The 25931-nt window shown below is 40.9% G+C and overlaps 1 protein-coding gene and 1 long non-coding RNA gene across 6 annotated transcripts; both read right to left on the bottom strand.

Moving 5' to 3' along the window:
* Positions 1-3768: 3768 nt before the first annotated feature.
* On the bottom strand, positions 3769-8659 carry LOC112223676. The gene is made up of 5 exons (XR_002949359.2): positions 8436-8659; positions 5406-5504; positions 5153-5296; positions 4934-4982; positions 3769-4738 (listed from the first exon to the last, which is right to left on the bottom strand). It is a non-coding gene; the product is annotated as an uncharacterized LOC112223676 (long non-coding RNA).
* A 4525-nt stretch (positions 8660-13184) lies between these two features.
* On the bottom strand, positions 13185-25797 carry LOC112223677 (E3 ubiquitin-protein ligase BRE1B). 5 transcript variants are annotated; one of them, XM_024386803.2, is made up of 20 exons: positions 25575-25720; positions 24518-24666; positions 24245-24412; positions 23950-24133; positions 23459-23656; positions 22560-22681; positions 22210-22356; positions 21771-21845; positions 21434-21553; positions 19407-19586; positions 18598-18733; positions 18141-18262; positions 16971-17230; positions 15868-15985; positions 15511-15660; positions 15036-15248; positions 14607-14732; positions 14280-14420; positions 13946-14047; positions 13185-13798 (listed from the first exon to the last, which is right to left on the bottom strand). In XM_024386803.2, the coding sequence occupies exons 2-20, from the start codon at positions 24653-24655 to the stop codon at positions 13622-13624; spliced, it is 2877 nt and encodes a 958-aa protein (XP_024242571.1). In that variant the 5' UTR covers positions 24656-24666; positions 25575-25720; the 3' UTR covers positions 13185-13621. The 5 variants fall into 5 exon arrangements, with proteins under 5 accessions (XP_024242571.1, XP_024242568.1, XP_024242567.1 ...); XM_024386800.2 differs by lacking the exon at positions 25575-25720 and adding an exon at positions 25727-25797 and having other exon boundaries at positions 13186-13798; positions 23908-24133; XM_024386799.2 differs by having other exon boundaries at positions 13186-13798; positions 23908-24133; positions 25575-25719.
* Between the last annotated feature and the right edge of the window lie 134 nt (positions 25798-25931).

The following is a 25931-nucleotide window of genomic DNA, read 5'->3' as shown; positions in this document are numbered from 1 at the left end:
ACCCAGGATAATGGTCCTGCTAGCACTCAGGTTTTTCATCTTTAAAAGGAAAATATCTGACGTGCAAAGCATTGTAGATGATCATCGGTGTCTGGGTTGGACATGACTTGTTTCTTTTTGACATGCGCCATTTCTCACCCATGTCTTGTTAAAATAAGAATTGTAGCCTTTTGTCCATAATACCCCCCTTCCCTTAAAAATTGCATGAATGTTGCAATACCATACGCATGCTTTTGACTTCTCAAACTTTTAAAAACAACGTTTGAGTGCTAGTTCTTAAAATATAAGTCAAAAGTGTAGCATTATCGTGGCGTGAAATCCTAGTCTCCTATTTCTCTCATTTTAATGGTTTATTTTATTTATGTTGAAATGGTATTATGGATGATTTTGTAACTTTGAAAATGTGGAGATGAATCTACGGAATCTTGTTCTAACCACTCACCTATCACGAGCTTTAAGTGTTAGCAAAGTCAATATCGTTGGTTGCTAACTTCAACCATGTTGACCTCAACGTTTATCAAGAAGCAGGTGTTGATGACCACTATTTTGCGAAATGGTTTGGTCTTTGGAATCAGCAATTTCTGGTCATAACTTAACCTTTACATAAATGTGCAATTATCTTTGGTTTACTATTCCTACCAGAAAAAGTTTAGAAAACAATAAGGTGCCTATCATACACAAAACAGTTATTTTTCAGTCACACTGTAATGTCAAATGTTTTGGAAAACACAAGTAGGAAGCAGAGGCCCTTTTTTAGGTTTAAAACAGCGGAGGGCCTTTGTTTGAGGGTGTTGTATCAGTACACCACAAGGTGTTTTTCTTTTTGCTTTCTTTTATGCCTTGTATTTCATATATTATGAATTGTAAATATTTTTGGGACCGGTAAGGTGTATAAAATACCTCATCAAAGAGCCTTGCCAATTCCTGAAACTGATATTTAAAGCTATCACAGTTTATTTAAGAGAAATTATAGCATATAGCTACAATACACTGTAATAATTACAACTTTTATAGTTCTCTAGGCCTGTATCATGAGCACATTGTTAATAAGGCGTCAGCTCCCAACACCTCAAATTCTAATTGCACGTGAGCAGTCGAGATGCATGCAAGTTGTTCTCCCCATTCTACCAATATTGTAAGCAATAGGTTGCCATTTTTAGAAATGTTTTTAGTGCTCATTTTGCCAATACATGTTATTTTAGTAAGTTCACATCTTGTGGTTAACATTTTTTTTTTCTCATTGTTGTATCAGACATGCTTGTCCACTGGGTAAAATTTATATTACTTGATTCAGAAGACAAACCACATGGCCATCCTGACACAGAGATTCTACAACTCACACAAAAGGTTACTGCAGAAGTCAGAACTACTGTACACTTAGAATAGCTTGCATGGTGATGGCAGACTTACCAACATCTAAACAGAGACCGTCTTTTTTTTGTTTTGTGTGTGTGTGTTATTTGAATTGGCAATAAATACATTATGGTTCATTTCTGTAATTCGGCTCTCATACCCTAATTACATGAAATTGCAACATGTATTTTAAGCCGTGAACATTTGAAATGGTCTGCATGTAGAGAATGATGCCAGTTGATCTCTGTTTAAACCTTGCAAGCGGGAAGGTGTCAGATTTACTATGATCTCTTCTGGCACTTGTTAATGTACGCCTCATTTTGTGACATGACTACATGTGTCATGTGCATCTCCCACAGTTTTGTCAATATTTTAAATAAAACATTAGCTGGGATCTCTGTACATTCATAGCAAGAATTTTCTTTACATGAAGTTACTGTTAAATTGGCTATAGTATAATAAAAAGCATATGCCACATTTGATTTGAATTTAGTGTTTGAAAACTCAAGTCTGAAATATTTTATTTATATAACCTTGTATATATTTTGTCACTTTGAAATGTAGATTTTTACTTCCTTGTTAGTACTATGAACTTAGCTAATTAGAAACTTAACAAATCACTTATTAAAATTAAATGACTTAAAATACGTTGTGTTGGTAATTTTTTTGAGTTCATGTCCTTTTCAAACTTGGTTTTAAACAAGTTTAAAAATATATATATATTTTTTTTATGAAGAACCTGGTTCCAAACCAACACCTGTCTCTTACACACAATAGTACCTGGTTCCAAAATGTACTGCTTCCTACACACAATAGTACCTGGTTCCAAACCAAAGCCTCTATCCATGCAACACTACATGGTTGTAGTGAGTGCAAAATGTGTGTGTGTGTCAATAGAGTGGAGGGTTCGTGTTATAGCACAATTTAAATGTAAAGGTAATTTCAGATTGAGTTGACATATGCAACGTTTACGGTGAAAGTGACTGCGGGATTATTGCCTTTAAATTTCAATCGTGCTATAGCGTGGCTCTTCTGCGCTACGGATTGAATCTAGGTCATTTATACATCAACAAATCTATGGGATTCATATTTTTATTCTATATAACAAAAAAGTCAGTTCATTTGTAACAATGCTTATTACTACACTAACTCCTGTACATAACCCAAACAGACAAAAAGTACATTCACTAGGGCAATATTCAATCCAAATACGGAAGTTTAGCGTTGAAATTTAAAGGCTGTTTCCGCGTTAGCGGAGACTGCATTCATGGTAAATGCTGCATATGACGGCTCAATCTGAAATGACCTTTACACTGCTATTGCACAATCTGTACCACTTCACCGATTGAATAGAGCCCTAAATGATTGCTCAGTAACAAATCTAATTGGTCAGCTGGTGTCAGAGGTTTTACAAACAACTTTACAGGTGTCCCTTCGTCAGTATTTATTCATACATTTAGCTGTTACCACATGTAACTATAAACATTAGAAAATATATAATTCAAAATAAATAGATATGAAAACAATATCTGTATAAAAATTGTCCAATGACCCTTTTCTTGCTGCTGGTATACATATCCACTTAATATTGATAAGAAAGTAATATTGTCAGTAATGTGAATTAAGTCATATTCAGCCACCCACATTATCCTGACACACAAGCCCTAAAATTGTGCTCTGAGTTAGTTTGAAGATGAGTACACAGTTATACCATGGTTATACATTTCAATAGGGTTCAGTTTGTTTTTCCCTAAACTGCAATGTTCCTTCCTGGGTTGGCAGTCAGTGTCTAATAGTGTTAAAAAAAATGTCACACAAGCATTGACTCATCTCCATTGTTTCAACTGTGGAGAGCACAACGCTAAGGTTTCCCTATTTGTCCATCGGGAATGGATTTAATTGCAAAAAGAAGAAAAAAAACAGTATAAACTATACCAGGGATTGGCAACAGGTGGAAGGGCGTAGTCAGGGTCTCAACTTACTGTTGCGAGTTAGAATAGTAGAATACACAAGGTGCCATTTAGAAATTTGGTTGTGCATCAGCAGTTTTTCTTGTTCCTCAATTAGTCCATGTCAGCTAACATTTTTTAGATTGGTAAATTAGTCTAGTGCTCAGCTATCTAAACTTGTAGTAATCGTGGTCAAATTACCACCTGGGGGGGGGGCATTGATTTTGTTAGTCAGTCTCAGTAAGATATAATTAAAACTGCAAACATTTCTCTCCACAATATTGCAAAATGTGTAGAATTGGGTGGCGGCACAACTGTGGCCCCTCATGATGTTTTCAGATTTTTTTGTGGCCCCCACCCCCATCAAAGTTGCCCATCCCTGAACTATACAAACACATTCCCACAGGATTCTGGACCACCTTGAACTTTTCCATCACGACAGTTTGCAAGCCCCTGTGTTATACTACTTATCCTGCATACACACATTCTACAGTATAATGGTTAAATGACCTGTGTAAGAATGTCCAATACGCAGTTTCATAATCAGTTCACTTATTTTCCCCTTTGCCTCTTTTGATTGGAAGATCCTAGAGAGTACAGTGCACGATACTGTTAAAATAATTCTACTCCTTTAAAAATGATGAGTTAAAAAACAACTAGCTCTAAGTAGCTCTAAGTGCATATAGTTCCTACATGGAAACACAGACTGGATAAATTGCCCTAAAAGTACATTCAAATTGCCAAAATGTGCCCAACATGAATTTATAATCTAACATTTCCCTTTTACTTTTCATTATCACGAGGATGTTAAATAGAAACGTTACTCTTATAGAAGTACAGTATGTGAAACCTGGCCCAAGAAGCACGATTGTGCTGTATTCACTTTTATCCTGCTGATGGCAAGTCGAGGCAGTTCGGTCGTTGCTATTCGTCCTAATAAGCTACAATAAAACAATAGGTGTTCAAGCATTGACAGAAATGGTTGGAAATCCACAACAATCAAGATGTGTCTCATGTTCACTACTGTTTTTTAAACTACTTATTGATTGAACAACTTATCGATAGATAGATTATTGGAATATCTCGACAAGCTCAACCTAGCATCACTACTCAAAGGCCATCATTTCAAAAAGAGCTGTGAGAGATACTCTTTACTAACTACATTGTCTTACTCAGAGTACAGTCTGACTGCAGACAAGGTAGGGGATTGACAGCGCTTGTTAACACAGTTCTATGTGAGAGCTCCGTTCCGTAACACACTGAGTGTATGTGAACACATCTTTACTAACAGTATAATAAATTAAATGGTCAAACTCCACTCAAATAATACCCTGTGGTCAGAGTATTATCCATTGTACAAAAATGATTCTGTTTCGGTTGGTCATCCAAAGATGTTCCCTTGGTTCTGTCACATCAATGTCAGAAGGAAGATGAGGCTGAGGAAGTAATGAGAGATTTGTTAGTTAATTCCCTCTGAACATCCCCATTGTTTCAAAACATAATTACACCTCGTACAGAAATATTTACATATACTTATGTAGGCTACTTACATATGTAATTATGTATAATAATTGACAACCGTTATCATCGACTAGTCCACACATCAACAAATTTGAGGAACGCGCACTTACTGAAATGTTTACGCTTGGTAAAGAGGTCCCGTTGTCTCTTCAATGGGTTCTGCAGAACAAGAAGACGATGCTGATTTTCTTTTATGTATTTTCACCAGAACCCAAAGAGGTCAATGTGTCTTAATGCTACAAACATATGTGTGCCTCTATCATCGTGCTACAATACGTTTCATGACTGACAATGTTAGTTTATCATGAGATGGTAGCCTTGAGCCCTACCACGGAGGGGCCTCTTCTGTGCCTTGCGTCGATGCACCATGACTCCAATGATCAATACTGCAGCGACCAGAATAACTGCCAGCACAGAGAAGCTGGAAATGGCTGCCAGTCTCCAGACATCAGATCTTTCCTTGGTAAATGTGCCTGAAAGGTGACATATTGGTTGAAGGCATACAATTAAGCATGGGTTATTTGCATGATTTAGCTGTAGGATATAAAGGTTGAATGTTCCTTAGCTAAGGATTTGACTTACAAGTGTTACACGAAGGGGTCTTTGGATACTGCTTGCACGATGAGCAGGATACGCATTGGTCTATGTCCGAACTCCAGAACTCTGAACTACTGCATAGGTCTGTGAGAAAAACATCAAATGGAGAGACAATGCTTAATTCTCTTACAGCTTTTACCCGTTTGAATGACAACAATTTGTGACTCAATTTGCTCATTGGGAAATGTTCCTCTACCTCACCAAAACAAATGAACTATTGGAAGAGAGAGAGTATATATTATTTTCCTTCAACATTGGTCAATGAGAACAACGGATCTGCCTGAATAGTCTTTAGACAGCAACCTAAATATGATTTATCTTATTGTAGATGTTTTTAAAACCTGACAATAAAAAGGTATGCACTTAGTCCGCGGTCTGAGAAAGGAATTGTTTTTGCCCAATGATAAAGAAATCATATGACATCAAGCCCAAAGAAATAGAGAAGATCCGAGAAACTGTGTGCTTCCTCTTCTTATGAAATGAGTTGGGGAATTCCTTTGATTTTCTCGTACTGATGCACTTAATATGCAAATCAACATTACTCATTGGCTTTGCGTGCACAAGCATGGTGAGACGCTGTGTGTGAATGGCAGGATGTGTGTTATCAAGATGAGGTTCTGACACATTGTTTTGGTGTGTTTGACTTCTAGAGAAGGTGTGGTGAGACTGGGAGTAAACATTACCATAACAGCAGTGAACTGACAGACATACAAGAGACAGACTGGATAGAAAATGTCTACAGTGTGTCCCCTGAGAGACACTACACCGGAAACCTCATATCCTTTTAGAGAACCCACAGACAGCAGTACCAGAATCATTTCGAAGAGGCATGTGTCAATTTATATCTAAGGTGATTAAGTACGGAATAAAGGGTCTGCAATGTTAATTCAACCCGGTAAAGAATAAAGCCGGATGGTAAAATTCAATGTAGTGATCACAGCACTTAACATAGTTCATGTGATGAAAAACCTGTTACTTTACAGAGTTAGGGTTACTCTGACACTGCTTGTCAGGTTTGACATCTCCATGTCAATAGCTTCACTCATTGAAGTGATGTAGAGTATCAATGAGATAAAGCCTACAGTTTCCTCTTCCTTGAGCTCGAAGGCCACACAAGTGGTTAGAGGTCTAGCCAGTGATTTGTGACTTTGTCATTCAGCATATAAACCACATGGACAATGTACTTTGAGAAAATGGTTTGTTACCGGACCAAATCTGAACCAATCATTGACGTTTATGTTTTACAGTAGAGTACAGTGCAATAGAGTACAGAGAAGTAGAGTACAGTACAGTACAGCAAAGATAAGTAGAGTATAGTAAAGCACAGTAAATTACAGTAAAGAGAAGTATAGTACAGTACAGTAGAGCACATTAGAGTAGAGGACAGTATAATGTACTGTACTGTACTGAACTATACTTTACTGTGCTGTACTGTGATGTCCAAACTTGTGAAACATGGACGTCTATGATTGGTTCAGATTTGGTCTGGTCCGGACCAACCAAATTGGGTCTTGTTTGGGGGCGGATCTTTTTAGAATAATAGCTAGTGTGTAGAATATTACCCATATATGCCACGGATGATATTGCGTATTTCTACATGTGTGTACATTTTTTCAAGATACATCAGCATGAAGAGAATGCATAATTCTGCATTTCTGTGTCGTACAGACCCATGATACAAATCCATTACCATAATTCTGTTAACGGGTGTAAATCCACTTCACTTACTAAAGTTTAATAACCAAAATAGTTTTTTTCTAACTCAAGGTGTCATGTAATAGCTGATACCCCATTCGTTCTGCAGATATCTTTGAATCTTAATTCAGGGCAGATATTTAACAGTTTCTGGAAAATTTGGTCACATAAAAAAACGGAGGGAAATTTTGCCGCAATTCTGTTACCAAACTTTGCATCTGCACAGTTCTTCCAGTAAATGTGTTGTTGTGAAATGTTGTATGTAAATGGTTCAATGTACAATGTTGTCCTTGTGCATCAACAGCTTTTGCTTGGCATACATTTGAAAGTGAAAAATCAGCGTTGGAGTGGTGTTCCGTGGAATTGCCCATCAGCTGCTTTGAAACTAAATGAAACAATAGCATAAAGGTCAGAACTGAGTGGCACAATGATGTAAGACAAAAAGGTGTGCAGGAAATTGGAGACAAGTCAACACTTGCATTAAATCTACAGTATCAAACAATCAGTTGGAGTTTCCATGGTAAAATACTATTCATGAAGAAGCAGATTGTGCATGTTATCAGGAATTGCTGTGGATTTCTCATGTGTGTCTGACTTCCAGGACTGGTAATGTTAAAATTGATGTGTGAACATAAGCAATCAACACATTTTGGGTGACAGCATCACCACCTGCAAAATCCTAAATTCACCCGTGGGGCCTGGATGACACCCCATTTCAGCATTAGCTATATTGTTGCCCTGGTCAATAACGAAACAGTCTCACATGCATTTAAGACATAACACAGTTTTGTCTGATGTCCACTCAGCAATAAGAGCCACCCTAGAAAATAACCTCAATAAAGGAATTCTTCTTGTGCTGGGAATAATTAATAATAATAATATTGTCAAGAGTCCACAATTTTACTTTACTTTCACCCCTCAAGAAAGGAAATAAATTATAATGATTTGCCAACTATAAGTGTCCCCATCAATCAGGTCTGTCCTTTTCACCCATGGGCATGTATGGAGTGAAATAAGGCGATTGGAATGCGGAACCGGTGAGAAGGCAGCTGGTAGAGGAAGCAACTCCATAAGCAACCCTTTCTTTTATCCGACTCCATTTGAGTAGCCATGCGATGATTCCATGATGGTCAATGAAACACGAATTCCCATGCGATTAAAAGTTTGATAAAATAACGTCTCTTCGCATTTAAAATATAGTATTGAGATCGAAAAGTATATAAGCATTTGTCTTTGCGTTACATAGATCAAAAGATAATCCTTAATATGATTCAAGTTTATCTATATCCATACAAGTTCAATTAAACATATTTTACTTACTTTGTTGCCCGTTCGCGCCGTTTAGGTTCGCTACAGTCGCAATGACAAGTCCACAAAGCGCACAGATAATGTTTGAAGCCATGTTTCTTGTATAAACGAAATTCCCGAAAGTTCATCTGATGAAAAGCCCGTTTTGTTTTTCACCATGGAAAAGCTAGCCTCACAATGAGTCACCCGGAGTAGCCTGAGCCTTGTTTTAATAGAGTACACACCCACGCTAACAGTTCAACTCCTATGAGTCATTTCCTATGTACTGTACTCACATTCTGAGTACTGCCGTCCGGACAGGCAGGAAACTTTAGAATGATAAAACATTTTACTTTCGTTTATTGTAGTAAAGCGAAAAATGTCAATGATCATTCACAATATGTATATTTGAACCAGCAGAACTAAAATACCATGACCGCACCCTTTTTGATTTTCCCTTAGCCAACTTCGGAGTGCAAAGTCTGTAAAGATCTGGAATTAATTGTGTTCTCATTGTTATTACCACGCCTGTCACGTCATTCACTGAGCACTGCCAAAAAATACAAGTATCCGGCAGTTGCATATGGATCCCATAAGCAGTGAAGAAAAGCACTTTACACTGGGGTTGAATACGTTCAGGGTTGTTTAAAACTTCACAGAAGAGGAACTTTTGTGATGCAAAGTGGTATTTTTCTGAGAAACACTACAGGGAAATTAATACAATTACAGAGGGGGATCCTCATCTTGGTTCACATGAGTAGGTTTTTTTTTTGTGTGTGTTTAAAAAAAAAATCTCACCATCTCATATTTGTTGTATACATGTATGGTATATATTATTTTGTATGGTCATATGGTTGTATGCATATGTAACACTTGACAGTCAAATTAGCTTTTTTTTTTTTTACCATCCTCAGGAAGGAGCAACATCTGTAAAAACACGACGCAAAACCCCTCCTCCTATATACAGTATTGGGCAACCAAATGTTAGGCGCACAAGTGGGAACTGCAACACTCACAGACTCGTGTGCATTTGATACTTCTGCTTTTTTAGCAAGATCAAATGCTTTCCCATTATTGACCTCCCAAAATGTTGAGAAGAGGTCAGAAAACCCTAAGATGAGGAAATGTATTCAACATTCAACTCATGATGCACAAGTTCAAGTTTTTACTAGGAAAACAACTTCTACACTGTGAAATACAAAATGATCACTAGTATGTTCCAAATGACATGTATGTTCATATCACACAATCAGAGCCCACACACTCTACTCATTTATACCAATCCCAATACCCAGACACAACATTACATCAAAATATTATAGAGGTCTTATTTTGAACCAATACATAACATGTTTTTTTTGCCATTGACTTTAGATCACCAGAGTCTCACTGTGGTTTTTTGAGGCCAGTTAGGATTTTAGTTCTCACAGGAGCTAACTTCAAACGCATTACCAAGCTCTCATTATACTGTTAACATCATCAGAACAGAGGAAAATGGTGTTCAGAGGTTCCATTAAAGGCTTATTATATGGTTGTAACAGATGTTTTGTGACTAATGTACAAGTAAACTTTAACAAAGTAGTCTTGGAGGACTTGGATGGGACAGCCCACTTAGTATGACACTCATGAGCTGACTATTCCACTGAAATGATGTCATCAGTAATGAGGCACTAAAACCTGCAGATGTTGTGTGTGACTGAGTCACTAGGTGGTAGCAAGAGGATTGGTCATAACTGGCTTAACACACGAAGATCTAGCCCAAGGTGATCCTTAACACTCCTTTCTGTACTGATTCTGAGACAAACTAAAAACTGCCTACTTTGTGTCGATTGATTCCTATTGACAATAGTGACGCTTGACTTTCAGATTGTCTGTGCTTGGGCCCGAGGAGAGACAGAGAAACATTGAAGTGTTTGTAATTAACTAAGCTTAACCAAAAAGCAGCATTTTCTAATCATCCTACAGGTTCTTGCAGGTCATTTTTATCAGAAAGACCTTTATTTGCCAAATAACCGAGATGAGCTCTATTTCAAAATATAACTTTTCCCAACCAAAAACGCTGTTCCATGCACTCCACACAGAGTACTGGAGGTAGCATAGCCGAGGCTACTAAGCAACAACTTCTAGTAATAAAATAAAACTGAAAATATTTTACTCTGTTCTTTTGAAATACATTTTCTTTGTCACTTTTTTTCTTAAAAAGCTCCAATTCAGCCATTTTTATATCAACATCAAATCATTTCTGGATAACAAGTACCTTACTGTAACAGTTTTCCATTAAAATTAACAAAAATATTTTTTGCAAAAAACTTTCTCAAGCAAGATTTTTTGTTCATTAAGACTGTCTGGGAGTGGTCTAAGTGGGGAGGGAACAACGTGGGAGTGGTCTAAGTGGGGAGGGAACAACGTGGGAGTGGTCTAAGTGGGGAGGGAACAACATGGGAGTGGTCTAAGTGGGGAGGGAAAAACTTGCTGTTATTAGCAGAGGTTTGGAACTCTCTTTGTTATTGGTTTATTAACCAATTTCCCACCAGGCAAGCAGAAACTCCCACTCATGCAAACAGGCTGATTTGAAGGTCCTGTGTATATTGTATTTTCAAGCAGGAACTATCAGAAAACAACACATTTTGTTCACACTTTTACAGTGTATGTTTCATCGCTGTTGTACAATGATACGAAACACAGGAAAAACACAATTTGGACTGCACCGGGCTGTATAAGACCTTCCAAAACGTACTTATAATGGATTTCTGTGTGATGACTTAACACTTCAATTGTGGTGCTTTGTGTTTTTTCCCCCTCATTTTTACAGATAGCCTACAGTAAAATAAATGAATGAAAATGCCACTGTGTTCTTAAAAAATAAATTAAAAAACTCAGTCTAATGTTAGCAAAGACCTTCATAAACACAACCAAATGATTATTTTGGGGATAGCGTATCTGAAATGTATTAATTATTGGAAGTTGAGGAATAAATCTAACACCATTGGAAAGCTGGTATACCCCCTCTATTCAACATTGGCAATGTCATTCTGACGTTAACATCTTAGAATAGCTTCATAGTAGCCAAGGTGACATTCCATCTTAACTCTTCCTCCACATTTATTGGATTGGTTGAACAGTGCGGTCAATAAACCTCCACTGAAACCTGAATATTTCAGCCTTACAATGTTATAAACATGTCGTTCTTTTAAGAGACCTACTGTAGCCATTTGATTCCCGATTCATTAAATTAGTCAATTATGTTTTAAAGACAAAAAGTATTCGGTTGGAATTGTAACTGTGCAATATTTTGGGGGGCTATTTAAGGGTTGCCAATCATTCTCCAGGTGCATCTAAAAGGGGCAGTGTTCTATTTTGAGACAGGCTTGAATATGCAAAGAAGCCCATAATGCAGAGGGTAGCCTACATTTGTCTGATTCTCTATACGGTAGCAACAATGGTCATTTTTATATTGTAAAGTGGTTCCTTGAATCATACGACAATTTTAAGTATCACTCTTTCGTGACTTGAGCTTTCTGACCAAAAATAACAAATCTGTCCTACTTGTCTGAAGGACAAGTATTATCTGGTGAAATCTCTGCACAGGAAAAAAAGTCAAATTTTACTGAATTGAGTCGCATTTGTACAGAACTCAACTAGACTTGCATCCAGAGACTGAATCTCAGTTCTTCAGAGTGGTCTTTTCTTAGAATACCGGAAACAAGCACATACAGGTGTTCTCAAGGATGATTCTGGGGAAGTCAATGTACACTACCGTTCAAATGTTTGGGGTCACTTTGAAATGTACTTGTTTTTTTAAAGAAAAGCAAATTTTTTGTCCATTCAAATAACATCAAATTGCTCAGAAATACAGTACAGACATTGTTAATGTTGTAAATGACTATTGTAGCTGGACGCATTAGAGTGTCTAGTTTGAGAAACAGACGCCTCACAAGTCCTCAACTGGCAGCTTCTTTAAATAGTACCAGCAAAACATCAGTCTCAACATCAACAGTGAAGAGGCGACTCCGGGATGCTGACCTTCTAGGCAGTTTCTCTGTCCAGTGTCTGTGTTCTTTTGCCATCTTAATATTTTATTTTTATTGGCCAGTCTGAGATATGGCTTTTTCTTTGCAACTCTGCCTAGAAGGCCAGCATTCCGGAGTCGCCTTGTCACTGTTGACATAGAGACCGGTGTTTTGCGGGTACTATTTAATGAAGCTGCCAGTTGAGGACTTGTGAGGCATCTGTTTCTCAAACTAGACACTCTAATGTACTTGTCCTCTTGCTCAGTTGTGCACCGGGGACTCACACTCCCATTTCTATTCTGGTTAGAGCCAGTTTGCAATGTTCTGTGATGGTAGTACACAGCGTTGTACGAGATCTTCAGTTTCTTGGCAATTTCTCGCATGGAATAGCCTTCATTTCTCAGAACAAGAATAGACTGACGAGTTTCAGAAGAAAGGTAATTGTTTTGGCCAGTTTGAGCCTGTAATCGAACCCACAAATGCTGATGCTCCAGATACTCAACTAGTCTAAAGACCAGTTTTATTGCTTCTTTAAGCAAAACAACAGTTTTCAGCTGTGCTAACATAATTGCAAAAGGGTTTTCTAATGACCAATTAGCATTTAAAAATGATACTCTTGGATTAACTAACACAACATGCCATTGGAACACAGGAGTGATGGTTGCTGGTAATGGGCCTCTGTACGCCTATGTAGATATTCCATAATCATTTGTTATTCTTTTTAAAATCAGCTGTTTCCAGCTACAATAGCAATTTACAACATTAACAATATGTACACTATTTCTGATCAATTTGAAGTTATTTTAAAAATGGACAAAAAAATATGCTTGCCTTTCAAAAACAAGGACATTTCTAAGTGACCCCCAACTTTTAACGGTAGTGTAAACAAATCATACAGGGCCACGACAACGACCTAGTTAAAAGTTAATTACCACACGGGCAAGACCTGATCAAAAGAAAAGATGTGACAGAAAAACAAAAACAGAGTATCCAGAAGTATGAATACCTTGGAATGTGCACTTCGGTTTTTAGACTCTCACTCAGTCACAACTATCTGTTTGGTCACTAGCACCAACAGGCAATGACGCAATATAAGAAAGTCCTTCGAGAAAGCAAAGACAAAACTAAGCTCTCCAACCACACTCACTTCCATTTTTTTCATTTTCTTCCTCCCCTCCCTTATCTCTGTTCTCTTCTTTTCCTCGGCAGTTAGGTGATGTAGATGCGGTGGAAGTCGTTGGCCCCGAAGGCACAGTTGCACTTGGGGCACTTCCTTTGTCGGGTGTCGTAGCGCGTCTTCAGACACTCGTAGCAGAAAACGTGGAAACACTTGGTGAGCACCGTCTCCTTGTCGCGGGTGTTGCAGCACGGACAACGCAGCTTCGCCTGCCAGGTGTGGAGTACAGAAAATGTACAGTTAACGCTGTAAAATAAAGTGGCACCCATGTACCGCAACATGTGAACCTTCTCGCATGTAACTGATCGAACAAAAGCAAGGCCGGGCCATCAGGATGTGTGTATTTGTTTAATTACCTTGTACTGGTTGATCTCCTCCTGCAGGATCTCATCAGCATCAGTGTACACCTCCACTTTCTTCTGCTTCTCCAGCTTTCGTCGTAGCCTAGACAGGTCCTCCTATAAGTCAGCCAGACACAGTCGAATACTTTAGGAGCCTAGACTAACACGACAGTTAACATTCACACTCAAAATGACCCTTTCCCACAGAAGGCTTTTAGGGGTTTGACAAATTAACATCAGGGGTCCCTCGGGGGAACAAAAAAACATTCACGTTTACAAAATGAGACTCACCTGGTTAAATAAAGAATACATATGTGGAAAGGACAGACTTGTCAGTAGTTGTGTGTACCTGCGCTCTTTTGAGGTTGCCCAACTCCCTCTCTCTGGCGTTGCGGTTCTCAGACACAGATACCTGGATCTTCCTCAGCTTGGACTGGGTGTGATCCAGCTGCACCTTAAGGTCCTCAGCCAGCTGGGCTGCCTCCACCGCCTGAGATGGAGGGGCAGCAAGAGACACTCAGATACTATTGTCCTTAATAACAGTGATATTGTTATTCCTTTTTGTGATATTATTACAATACCAATAGTAAAAGTAGTAGTACTATGAGTAGTAGTATTGCTAAGGTAACTGTGGAAGAAGGGGAGTTTAAAATTGTAAGTGGTATTGTTTTGCTACCTTCCTCTTGTTGAGTTCTAGTGCTTGTATGCGAACTCCTAACTCTTTCTCCAGATTGGTCAGTGAGCTCTGGAGGATGCCCTCTTTCTCTTCCAGCTTCTGTACAACCAATAACTGGGCTTCCACCTGTGACGGACAGCAAGGGGAACCAATCAATCAGACCGTTTTCCTCATTAGCTCAGAAACACAAGCATTATCAGTACTACAATGAAATGTTTTTTATTTATTTTTATTTCAATAGTCATCAGGGATGAACAACATGCAGCCCAAGATATGCTATTTTTTGACCCACGGGTCTCTTAATAAATAAAACAGTCTGCCTTGCCGAATTAATGAGTTACGCACCTGTTTTACATCCACCGCTTTGTAAGTTGCCCTGAAAATAAACACACACGATGCTGAAAGTTCATCCTCCACAGTCGCTCTCACCTGGGTCTTGAAGGTGAGCACCTGGTCAGCCAGCTCCTCCTTCTCCTCCCTCAGCAGCTTGTAGATCTGGTTGGACTTGATGCGTTCCGACATCAGCTTGAAGTTGGCGTCGTCCTTCTCCCTCAGCTGCTGCATCAGCCGGCTGTTCTGCTCCTGCATGTCCTCAAAGGCCTGGCCCGTCACATCCATCTCACTCAGTAGGGCCTCCTCCTCCTGGACAGAATGGAGTGGTACCGGGGGAGGGGGGGGTCAGTATCAACTGACTTCACAATGACACCTCATCTAATGTAATTGAAATACCACTGAATAGTGGTTGGCATCGAGATTGCTTAAGAAATCAAATTCCATTCAAATCCCTGGTCAAAAAAATAAATAAAAAGCAATGGCAAAGCCAAGGCAAACCCACTGCAATTGTGACATGTAACATATTCAACAACTCTGCAACAGCTTTGATTGTGTAGTGGATATACAGTACTTGTTTGGTGGCAGTGAGCTTCTTCTGTAGGTGGTCGATTGTCTCCTCTGCCACACGGATCTTCCTGAGAGCGTCCTCATCAGCCAGCTTCTTGCTCTCCTTCCTCTCCCTCTCCTCCAGCTCTCGAACACGCACCCGCAAATCATCCACCTGGGACACGGGGGGAGGGATTTAGATGTAACACATGGACAAACACATAGGCACTCTACCACCTCATAATTTATTTATTTTTTATGACCAAGATTTTATAGACAATTCAATTTTTTTTATACAGAATACAAGACATACAAAGTACCAGGACCCAACAAATACCATTTAACTTTACATGTGAGATTCTTGATTTTTTAAAAATATAACCTCGGCTTTAGACTTGCGCTCTGCTGCCATAAGCTGCACTTTGTCCCTCTGCTCTTTGGGAGCTGATTTGTACATGTCCAAAAGTAGTTTCATCTCCTTCTGAGACTCCTGGGCTTTCCTGAGTGAAAAGGAGAATGAACAGTGGAAGAGTTAGCACTACCTAACTTTAGAATGAGACAATGTGTTAAGGTCTTCTACTATATGAGAGTATATTTTATTTTAGGGGTGTGCCGAGTAAACGGACAAAACGAGTACCTTAACAGATGTGGTGAATTTTCGGAATATTATTATGATGAGTATTTTTTGTAATTATCAGTGATGGGGGGAGAGAGAGTCATTCTCAGCTGCCAGCACGCATCTCTCAAACAGTGTGGATGAAGCGTTGTGTACTATAAATTGTACTACTCAATTGGCTAGTTTGGCTGTCTGTCAAGAAACGGGCGGGGTGTGAGTTGAGCCTGCTGCCATAACTGGATTAGAACAAGTCACCGCTCCCTCTGTCTTTATGTCGCGAGCTAAGCCCATGCTTGCTTGCTATTATAATTTGTTCCTCGCCCAGGCATTTTCACATTTGAATGACAAATGCAGAACGTTAATTGTCATGGTACAAATGTTGTGGCATAAGTGTAGGGAGAGAACATTTTTGCTCCTTTTGAAAGCAAAAAATATATAAAAAATACGGGGCAAGCAAATGACCTAAATCTGGGTCTGGAATAAATGCAGGCAGTAGTAGCCATCCACGCATTATATATTAGCCTATTTTGTTGATAATTGAATAGGACTAAGTCAGTCAATCATATGCATTTTCAGCTGTCAGGATCATTTCTTAACTTTGAACAATGTGTGAAGGAACATAACGATGTGCTCTGAGATGCACTCTGAATGATAGTACAGTAATGTGCACTTGTGGTATAGGCTTTACCTGCATTTAAAAGGTCACTTCCAGGTTTTCCGATCACAAGTAAATCTGATAACGAGTATCACGTGTGATAAAACGGATCGAATTACAAATACGAGTATGAACAGATCTGCACACCCCTACTTTATTCAGTATAATCTGAAAAATGGGAGCTGTGGGTTCTATAATAAAAAACAAAACATACTTAAGTTCCGCCCTCAGCATCTTCAGGGTGTCCGAATCTTTCCTCTTCAACTCCTCGCTGCGCTGTCGCTCTCTTTCTCGCTCCCTCTCTCGTTCCCTCTCAGTCTCCCTCTCTCTCTCCCGGGCCCGCTGTCTCTCCAGCTCCCTCCTCCTCTCCTCCTCCTCCTCTTGGTCTTCATCCTCCTCTTTCTTCACCTCCAGGCTGTCACTCACCGGCTCCTCCAACGACAGAAGCCCGGTGTCACCACTCTGACACCGCAACTGACATAGGGGCAGGGATAGAAAATGGATTTGAGACATCAATCGCGTGGATCACTGATTTTCATAGCAAATATCATGATTCAAATAAGTCACGTTGATCCTCATCTACTAACCAAATATTGTGCAACTCAAGTTTTGTTGAACCACATGACCGAACCACCTCACCAGGGCAAACTCAAGGTTCTAGTTAGCCTATAATAAGGGTCCAGAGTAGAGCCTTGCAAGGGGATTAATTTTAAGCGAGCACTACCCTACCCAGGCCGATTGATTCTGGCAAATTCAAGGCCCTGCCCGAAACCAGAAATAACTTCCTCCCAATACTAAATCCATTAGCTGCTCCCTGCACTCAGCTCACTCTGCTCATTGTAGCTCTGAGTCGGAGTATCCATAGCAACGGATCCGCTTGGGTTGCTCTGCTCAACGAAGAGACACGAGAGAGCAGTTAGCGGTTTGCTACTTTTGGTCACTCTAAACTCAGAGACAACTCAAGGACCATTAGTTTCTGTGAAATAATCTCTCCCGTCTTATATTTGATGAGGATGAAGTACTTCTGACACCATGTTATTATCTTAGTCAGATATGACTGTACTGCGGCGCCGAGCACACGCAAGTGGCTCAGCATCAAAATGTTAGTGATACCTGAGCGCCATCCGTACCCTAGTTACTGATGAATAAAAAAACGGGCCCTACCCTAACCCGATGTATAATGTCGGGGCCCTGTCGGGCTCAGGTCAGGTAACAGCACTCTAGTCCAGAGTTTATTCTGACCTGGTCAGGTTATCTGGTTAGAAAAATTGCCGGGCTCTTTCCGCATATTGATTAAATATGCAGAATTTAATTGAATATAAAAATATGATATATATATTCAGAAGAAGTCCATTGGTCTCACGTAGAGGATCCGCCGCCCTACCTTGTTGATCTCCATCTGTGTTTCTCGGAGCTTCCGCTTGTAACGCTGCACGTCACCTTTCAGCTGGTGGTTGTGGTTCTGGAGGCTGCTGATGAGGTGGCGCATCTCTCTGTTGATTGGGCCTGAGGGAAAGATCAAAGGGGGACAGAAGGGTTGATAAGGAAACAACGACCGTGCGTTTCAGTCAGAGCCTCTGTTTTGTCTGACTGTAGTCTGCGTGTGCTAAACTTGTGAAGTATCGCCAAACTAGTGAGCAATATGGATAGTGATAACAGGATAGGACATTCATCCCAAACACAGTCAACATCCTTGGTTAGAGGGTGGGGGGAAAAAAAGGAATAAGACTGACAATCATCCATTCAAGATTCTCACTGAGAAACTTTTGCTTTCTATGGGAAACTGTTAATGATAGAAACAAGCCTCGGGAGTGAGAGGTGTTGTGGAGATGAGACGTTACCTGCTTGCTCGTTGGCCGCCAGGTTCTGCTCAAACTCGATGCGCAGCATCTCGTACTCCTTGCGCACCTGGGCCAGCGTGTCTTCCAGCTGGATGACCTCTGTGCGGAGCTTCTTCTGTAGGGACAGCTCGTCACTCTGAACAGATGACAAGCGCCACAGCTTTTGTTGGTGGCAGTCCAACGGCAACGTCACACCAAACCTCTGACGTCCTGACTAGTTTTGGCCAGTTTTTACTGATTGTGACACGATCCACTTTCCAAACATACAAAGAGAGCCTGTCTGTTTCTGCTTACACCAAATTGGTCATGTTTTGCCCAAACACAAGGCACTGTAGCCATGGCAATGACACACCATTGTGGAATGCAGAGCGAGTCAGCTCCCCGGGCTGCTGTAACCCGGGCTGTACAAAATACCTTTCTAACCACATATATTCCTAGTGTATTCATGATATACATGCCAGACCTGGGTTCAAATAGTATTTGTTTTCTTTCAAATACTTTAGCTGCGCTTGATTGAGTGTGCCTGGCACAATGGAAACAATGGAATAGTCCCAAAATTGCAAAACCCATCCACCTGGTACCCCAAGCAGGGGTGGGTGGATACTATTTGAACCCAGATCTGATACGCTGAAATGTTTGTTACTTTAAAATCAGTGGCTCCCTCCCACACTTCAGTAATTTGTCAGATTATTTTATGCAGAGCGACAATCAGTCCATTCAACTAAGGGAGGTAAATTAACCATGGATCATATTCATTGCAAGTAAAAACCTTCTAAATAGCCGCTCTCTGCAAAATCAGTGCTCCTGACCTCCATGTGCTCTATCTGTCGGAGGTGGGCGTTCTTTGCGGTGAGGAGCAGGGCCCGGGCCTCATCCAGCTGGGTCTTCACCCCCAAAGACTCGTTGTAGAGCAGGGAGAATTGGGACTGCAGGCACTTGTAGTCCGCGGTCTCTTTCACCACATCCTCTGGAATATTTTTCAGGTCCAACTGAAAAGGTGAGTGAGTGAGTGAATTAAACCCCCCCCATACACTGTAAGACACCTTGGGACATGGTGAAAAACTAAATGACTGCAATTAATTTGGGATAGAGCAAACAGACAAGGGAACATTGGCCAAGAAATTACATACAGAGTATACATTCAGTGATCATAACATAAAACAATTATAAACACTAACATTTGTTTTAAGTATTTACAGTACCTTATGAAAGTATTCATACCCCATGACTTATTCCCCATTGTTGTGTTACAGCCCAAATTCAAAATGGATTACATTTATATTTTTTCTCACCGATCTACACACAATACCCCATAATGGAAAAAGCAAAAACACGTTTTTCGAAAATGTTGCTAATTTCTTGAGAATTAAATAAAGAAATCTGTAACTGACACCGGAGTCAATGATTTGTAGAAGAACCTTGGCAGCGATTACAGCTTTGAATAATCTTGTGCATGTCTGTATCAGCTTTGCACATCTGGATTTTGGGATTTCCTCCCATTGTTCCTTGCAGATTTTCACAAGATCTGTTAAGTTAGATGGGGAGCGGCGGTGAACAGCAATCTTCAAGTCTTTCCACAAATGTTCAATGGGATTCAAGTCTGGGCTTAAGCTGTTCCACCTGTTAGATTCTGGGTTAAACTTGGAACATTGTTTAGAACCTTGTTTAGAACCTAACACACCCAACAATTTCCACATTTTTGTTCTGAAGCCATTCCAGCATTGCTTTGGCTTTATGCTTGGGGTCATTGTCCTGTTGGAATGTAAATCTTCGCCCCCAGTCTAAGGTTGTTTGCACTCTGAAGCAGGTTCTCATCAAAGATGTGCCAGTATTTGGCTCAATTCATTGTTCCCTCTATCCTTATCATCCTTATGATGCTGCTACCACCATCATGCTTCATGGTAGGGATGGTGTTAGATGGGTGATGAGCGGTGCCTGGTTTTCTCCAGACATAGAGCTTTGCAATCAGGCCAAAGAGTTACATTTTTGTCTCATCAGACCAAAGAATATTTTGCCTTATGTTCTCAGTCTTTCACAAGCCTTTTTGCAAACTCCAGGTGTGCTGTCATGTGCCTTTTTATCAAAGCCCAGATTGGTGAAGTGCTGTAGAGTCTGTTGTCCTTCTGGCAGGTTCTCCCATCTAAGCCAAGGAACTCTGTAGTTCTGTCAGAGTGGTCACTGGGTTCTTGGTCACCTCCATGACCAAGGTCCTTCTTTGCGGTTGCGCAGTTTGATCGGACGGCCATATATTCCCAATGATGGAGACCACAGCGCTTTTGGAAACTTTCAACACTGTCGAAATTGTTTTATACCCTTCCCCAGATTTATGCCTCATCACAATTCTATCTCAGAGATCTATGGACAGTTCCTTGTACTTCATGGTTCCTTGTACTTCATGGTATAGCTTCTGCTCTGACATGCTTTGGCCAAAAAAAATGAATTGGCCACAGGTGCACTCCAATCAAGTTGTAGTGACATCTCAAGGATGATCAAAGGAAATTGGATGCACCGGAGCTGAATTTGGAGTGTCATTGAATTTTGAATAAATTTGAAAACATGTTTTCACTTTGTCATTATGGGATATTGTGTGTAGATAGATGGGTGATGTTTATGTTTTAATCAATGTTGAATTTAGGCTGGAACAACATCATTTGGAATAAGTCTAGGGGTATGAATATTTTCTGAAGCCACTGTGTCCATTCTACAATTATAATCATCCTTGACATGACATCTGACTCATGACTGTCTGAATAGTGAGCATCTCCTTTGTTAAGCTGACATAACAGAATGCACAGCGTATTGTCTTGTATTCCCTCAGAGGGGGATGCTGTTGTACCTTGAGTTTCTCGCTCTCCCTGACAGCCTCCTGGAGCTCCTGCTGTAGTTTCTCCAGGTCTGCCATGCGGTTGTTGGCCAGCTCCTGGTTCTGCTCCAACTCTGCATTCAGGCTCTCAAACTAACAGATATAATAATTACAATATGGAGTTAATTTGTATCACTTTGGGCACTAGGCCGTCATTGTAAATAAGAATTTGTTCTTAACTGACTTGCCTAGTTAAATAAAATAAAAATAAATATGACATGGTTGGAAACAACAATGTATCAAAACAAGATGGAAGGGAAGCTCAAAGATGAATGGACAATAGGATGGTTGGACAATAGTCTGCACTCACCTTCTGTATATTGAGGGTGATCTGGCCACCGGGTAGCCCCCCTGAGCTGCCAGTGGTGTAGTAGCCCGAGGTCAACTGGACAGAACAATCAGAGATGGTTTAGCGAACTTGGCCCATACATTAGTACACAAACCCAGACATATTACAATAGCTATATAGACGTGGTTACAGTCCTCATTTCCGCAATAAAACATCAAGACATTATTTTACCCATGTACATACAGAAGGACATCAATAAACCCCCCCCACACACACACACACACACAACTGCTATTCAATGGACGGCATGCTCTGCTGCTTCAGCCTTGTCGCTGGCCATCGATGCATAACGGAGTGACATCAGCGATGACAAGACACTAGAACCTCACACACACCTGCTCCATTACACACACAAAGTAAATTAAGTACACACCCACCGACGCACACAAATTACACACACCTGCTCCAATGCCTCAGCCAGATGCTTGTTGAGCTTCTGTTCCCTCTTACGGAGCTTCTCGATGTCCCACTGTAGATCCTCCACAGCAGTCTCCATCTCAGACACCTTGGTCTCCGAGCTTGTCACCTTATCCACAAGCTCGTTGTACTGTTAAAGAGGAGCAGAGATGAGAGCAAAAATGTGATTATGAAATTGGTTGGATGAGTCCACACAAATCGCCTTGTAGAGAACTAGCAGACATTCACATTGAGGAGGATACAAAAGCTTGAAAGACGACACTATGGAGATATGGGCATACCAATCACACACACACACACACACACTATACATGACAGGGTGAGGTAACATACCTCCATAGACATCTTGTGGTGTCTGCCCTGCAGGGAGGAGGCCAGGTCTTGCAGTCTGCCATTCTCCTCTAGCAGAGTACGATTCAGACGGAGCATCTCTTCCTGGCTGTCATCGTCACACGCTGACAAAGACATCACAGTCACTATGGTTACTCAACTAGTGATTACATTTGCCACGTAGCAGATGCTTCTATCCAAAGCGACTTACAGGAATTTAACACGAGATCAAAGTGAATGTCACACTAGGCACCAGAGTGAATGTCACACTAGGCACCAGAGTGAATGTCATAGTAGGGACCAGTGTGAATGTCACACTAGGGACCACAGTGAATGTAACACTAGGCACCAGAGTGAATGTAACACTAGGCACCAGAGTGAATGTAACACTAGGCACCAGAGTGAATGTAACACTAGGCACCAGAGTGAATGTAACACTAGGCACCAGAGTGAATGTAACACTAGGCACCAGAGTGAATGTCACACTAGGCACCAGAGTGAATGTCACACTAGGCACCAGAGTGAATGTCACACTAGGCACCAGAGTGAATGTCACACTAGGCACCAGAGTGAATGTCACACTAGGCACCAGAGTGAATGTAACACTAGGCACTAGAGTGAATGTCATAGGAGGGACCAGAGTGAATGTAACACTAGGCACCAGAGTGAATGTCATAGTAGGGACCAGAGTGAATGTCATAGTAGGGACCAGAGTGAATGTCATAGTATGGTCCAGTGTGAATGTCACACTAGGGACCACAGTGAATGTCACACTAGGGACCAGAGTGAATGTCATAGTTGGGATCCCCTCTACATAATTATGCTAAATGTAGAACCCACATGATGCTACAAACAGAAAGTGAAAAACTCCAGAGTCATGATAAGCGAGTCTGAATAGTTACCTGAGGACAGGATCTGGGTGCATAGGCCGTCGATGCGGCTGTGCAGCCTGTCGAAGACGCAGACCATGCAGGCAGCGGCCTCCTTGCTGAACTGCATCCTGTCCCGCAGCTGCAGGCTGAGCTCCTCCTCACTGCTGTTGTCCAAAGTGGAGAGGAAGGCTTTGGTACTCTCACTGAGGGTAGTAGTGGGCGGTGGGGCTAAACAGTCAGGATGAGAAGACTTAGGATGTGTTTTTTTAATTTAACTAGGCAAGTCAAATTCGTATTTACAAAGACGGCCTACAAGTAAGTGATAAGTGACAGAAAGGTTTAGTGCTTGATGTTGCCATACCTCACACCAGTTATTACCGGCGGCAACGCAATGGACTCAGAGGTATCATTACTTCTGATCAGAGGCTAGATATGCGTAGATGAAAAAGGTTGAGAGAGAGAGCAGGAATCCTCTTTACCGGTTGTCGAGTCCTGCTGTGGTTCACGAGCTATCTCCATACCGTCGGGTGGTGGAGGCTGTTTCTCCTCGTGTTCTGGCACTGGGAGTGGGGCTGAGGGAGGGGGTGGTGGGATCATCATGCCATCCGCGTCCATCGGGGTAGGGGTAGAAACAGGAGTAGCGGGGGGTGCCGGGACCACCGTGGGGTCAATGCGTCGGCGCAGGACATGAACATTTTCTTCCAACTGGAAGTTAGAGAAAGAAGGTAATAGACTGTGTGTGTTTGGGGTTACACTTTATGTTGAGAATATGTCTATGTTCCTTCACGGCAGCAAATGATTGTAGGACGTACGTACCTGGGACCAGTAGCGATTCACAATGAGCAGTGTGGTATCGTCAGTAGCTTGTCGCTTTTCCAGCTTCTCGATCTTCTCCCGCAGCTCATCCTCCATGGTCTGCCTCTGCTCCAGACGCTCACTCAGCTTTTTGTTCTTAAACTGGATCACCTTCATGTCCATCTCCTCCTGCAGACGTCACGTGATAATAAAGAAGATCAATTAAAACATCCCTCCTGTATGGTTAAGCACAGACAAGACCCAGTTGTGGGGGACAAAAAGATGACGACTAACCGTAGAGGACACTCCCCCAATGCGTATGGGCTCAATGAGAGTGGTGGTGGTCTTTTCCTCTTTTTTACACTTCTTCTCAGGTGGACCAGGGGAGCTGTCCCCACCTGAGGCTCGCTTCCCTCCCCCGGTGCCAGACATGGTTGCTGCTTCTGCAACAAAAGTGTGAAAGCCGTTTTAGGACACAAAGCCGATGAAAAGGGGGAGTTTCATTTGAACAACTTCATTTGTCAGCTGCCTATGGCCTCCATGATGACAAGACTAATCACTTCCCCGTGTCAACACCAGGGTTTTGTCATTGTGTCACCAACTTTTGAAGTTTAATTTAGAAAATGATACTGAAACTATCTACTATTTGGTATACAACTACAAATAATTGATGTGGATTGCCCAAGTTGGCAAATTAATTCAGATTTGTATATGCCAATTCAATGAAGGCCAGGATGTCCCGCTAGCTAACTTGCTAGCTATCCCATTTCTGAAGTGTGGAATATGTAATCCTGCAAGTGGGCATCCAAAACTTGGCAGAGTAGCTATCCATGTTAGCTACCTAAATAGCAGTAGTTGCATGCTTAACGTACACTACATGACCAAAAGTATGTGGACACATGCTCGTCGAACATCTCATTCCAAAATTATGTGCATTAATATGGAGTTGAACCATTGTTGCCCTTGAGTCATATTCACTTCACAATAACATCACTTACAGTTGACCAGGGTAGTTCTAGCAGTGCAAAAAATTTGACTAACAGACTTGAAGGAAAGGTGGGATCCTATGACGGTGGTACATTGAAAGTCACTGAGCTCTTCAGTAAGGCCATTCTACTGCCAATGTTTGTCTATGAAGAATATATGGCTGTGTTCTCGATTTTATACACCGGTGTGGCTGAAATAGCCGAATTAGCAACGGGTGTGGCTGAAATAGCCGAACCCACTAATTTGAAGGGGTGTTCACATACATTTTTATACAGTGTATATTTTACTAGCTAGTATAACTAACGTTTGAAAGAATCTAGCTAGCTAACAGGCTAATGCTAATTGTAATGAATGCTAACGTTACCCGGAAAGCAGATTAGAGTTATACGGCCTATGCACTCGAATCACTTTGAAATGTTTACTACATGCAATCACACGTTTTTATTTAAAGATCACTACCAACTATCACAAACCTTCACCGGCAAAACAAATAATTTGTAAAACATAGTCACTAACCGGAGATGACGACGGCAATTATTTAAGCAGTTTCCTGTACGGCACGGTAAGTGTACCGATGAGAAAGTCGTTTTATTAAAATCAAAGGTCCTGTAGTCCGTTTCTCGCTGTTTTTTCACTATGTAGTTACCTAAGTGCCTAATAGAATGCATGCGATACACATTTTGTCATTATTCAATAACTATCCCAACGTTGTGTTATACGA

Source organism: Oncorhynchus tshawytscha, linkage group LG24 (genome assembly GCF_018296145.1).
Source record: "Oncorhynchus tshawytscha isolate Ot180627B linkage group LG24, Otsh_v2.0, whole genome shotgun sequence".
Classification (NCBI taxonomy): Eukaryota; Metazoa; Chordata; class Actinopteri; order Salmoniformes; family Salmonidae; genus Oncorhynchus; species Oncorhynchus tshawytscha.
This window is presented reverse-complemented; position numbering and strand designations above follow the sequence as displayed.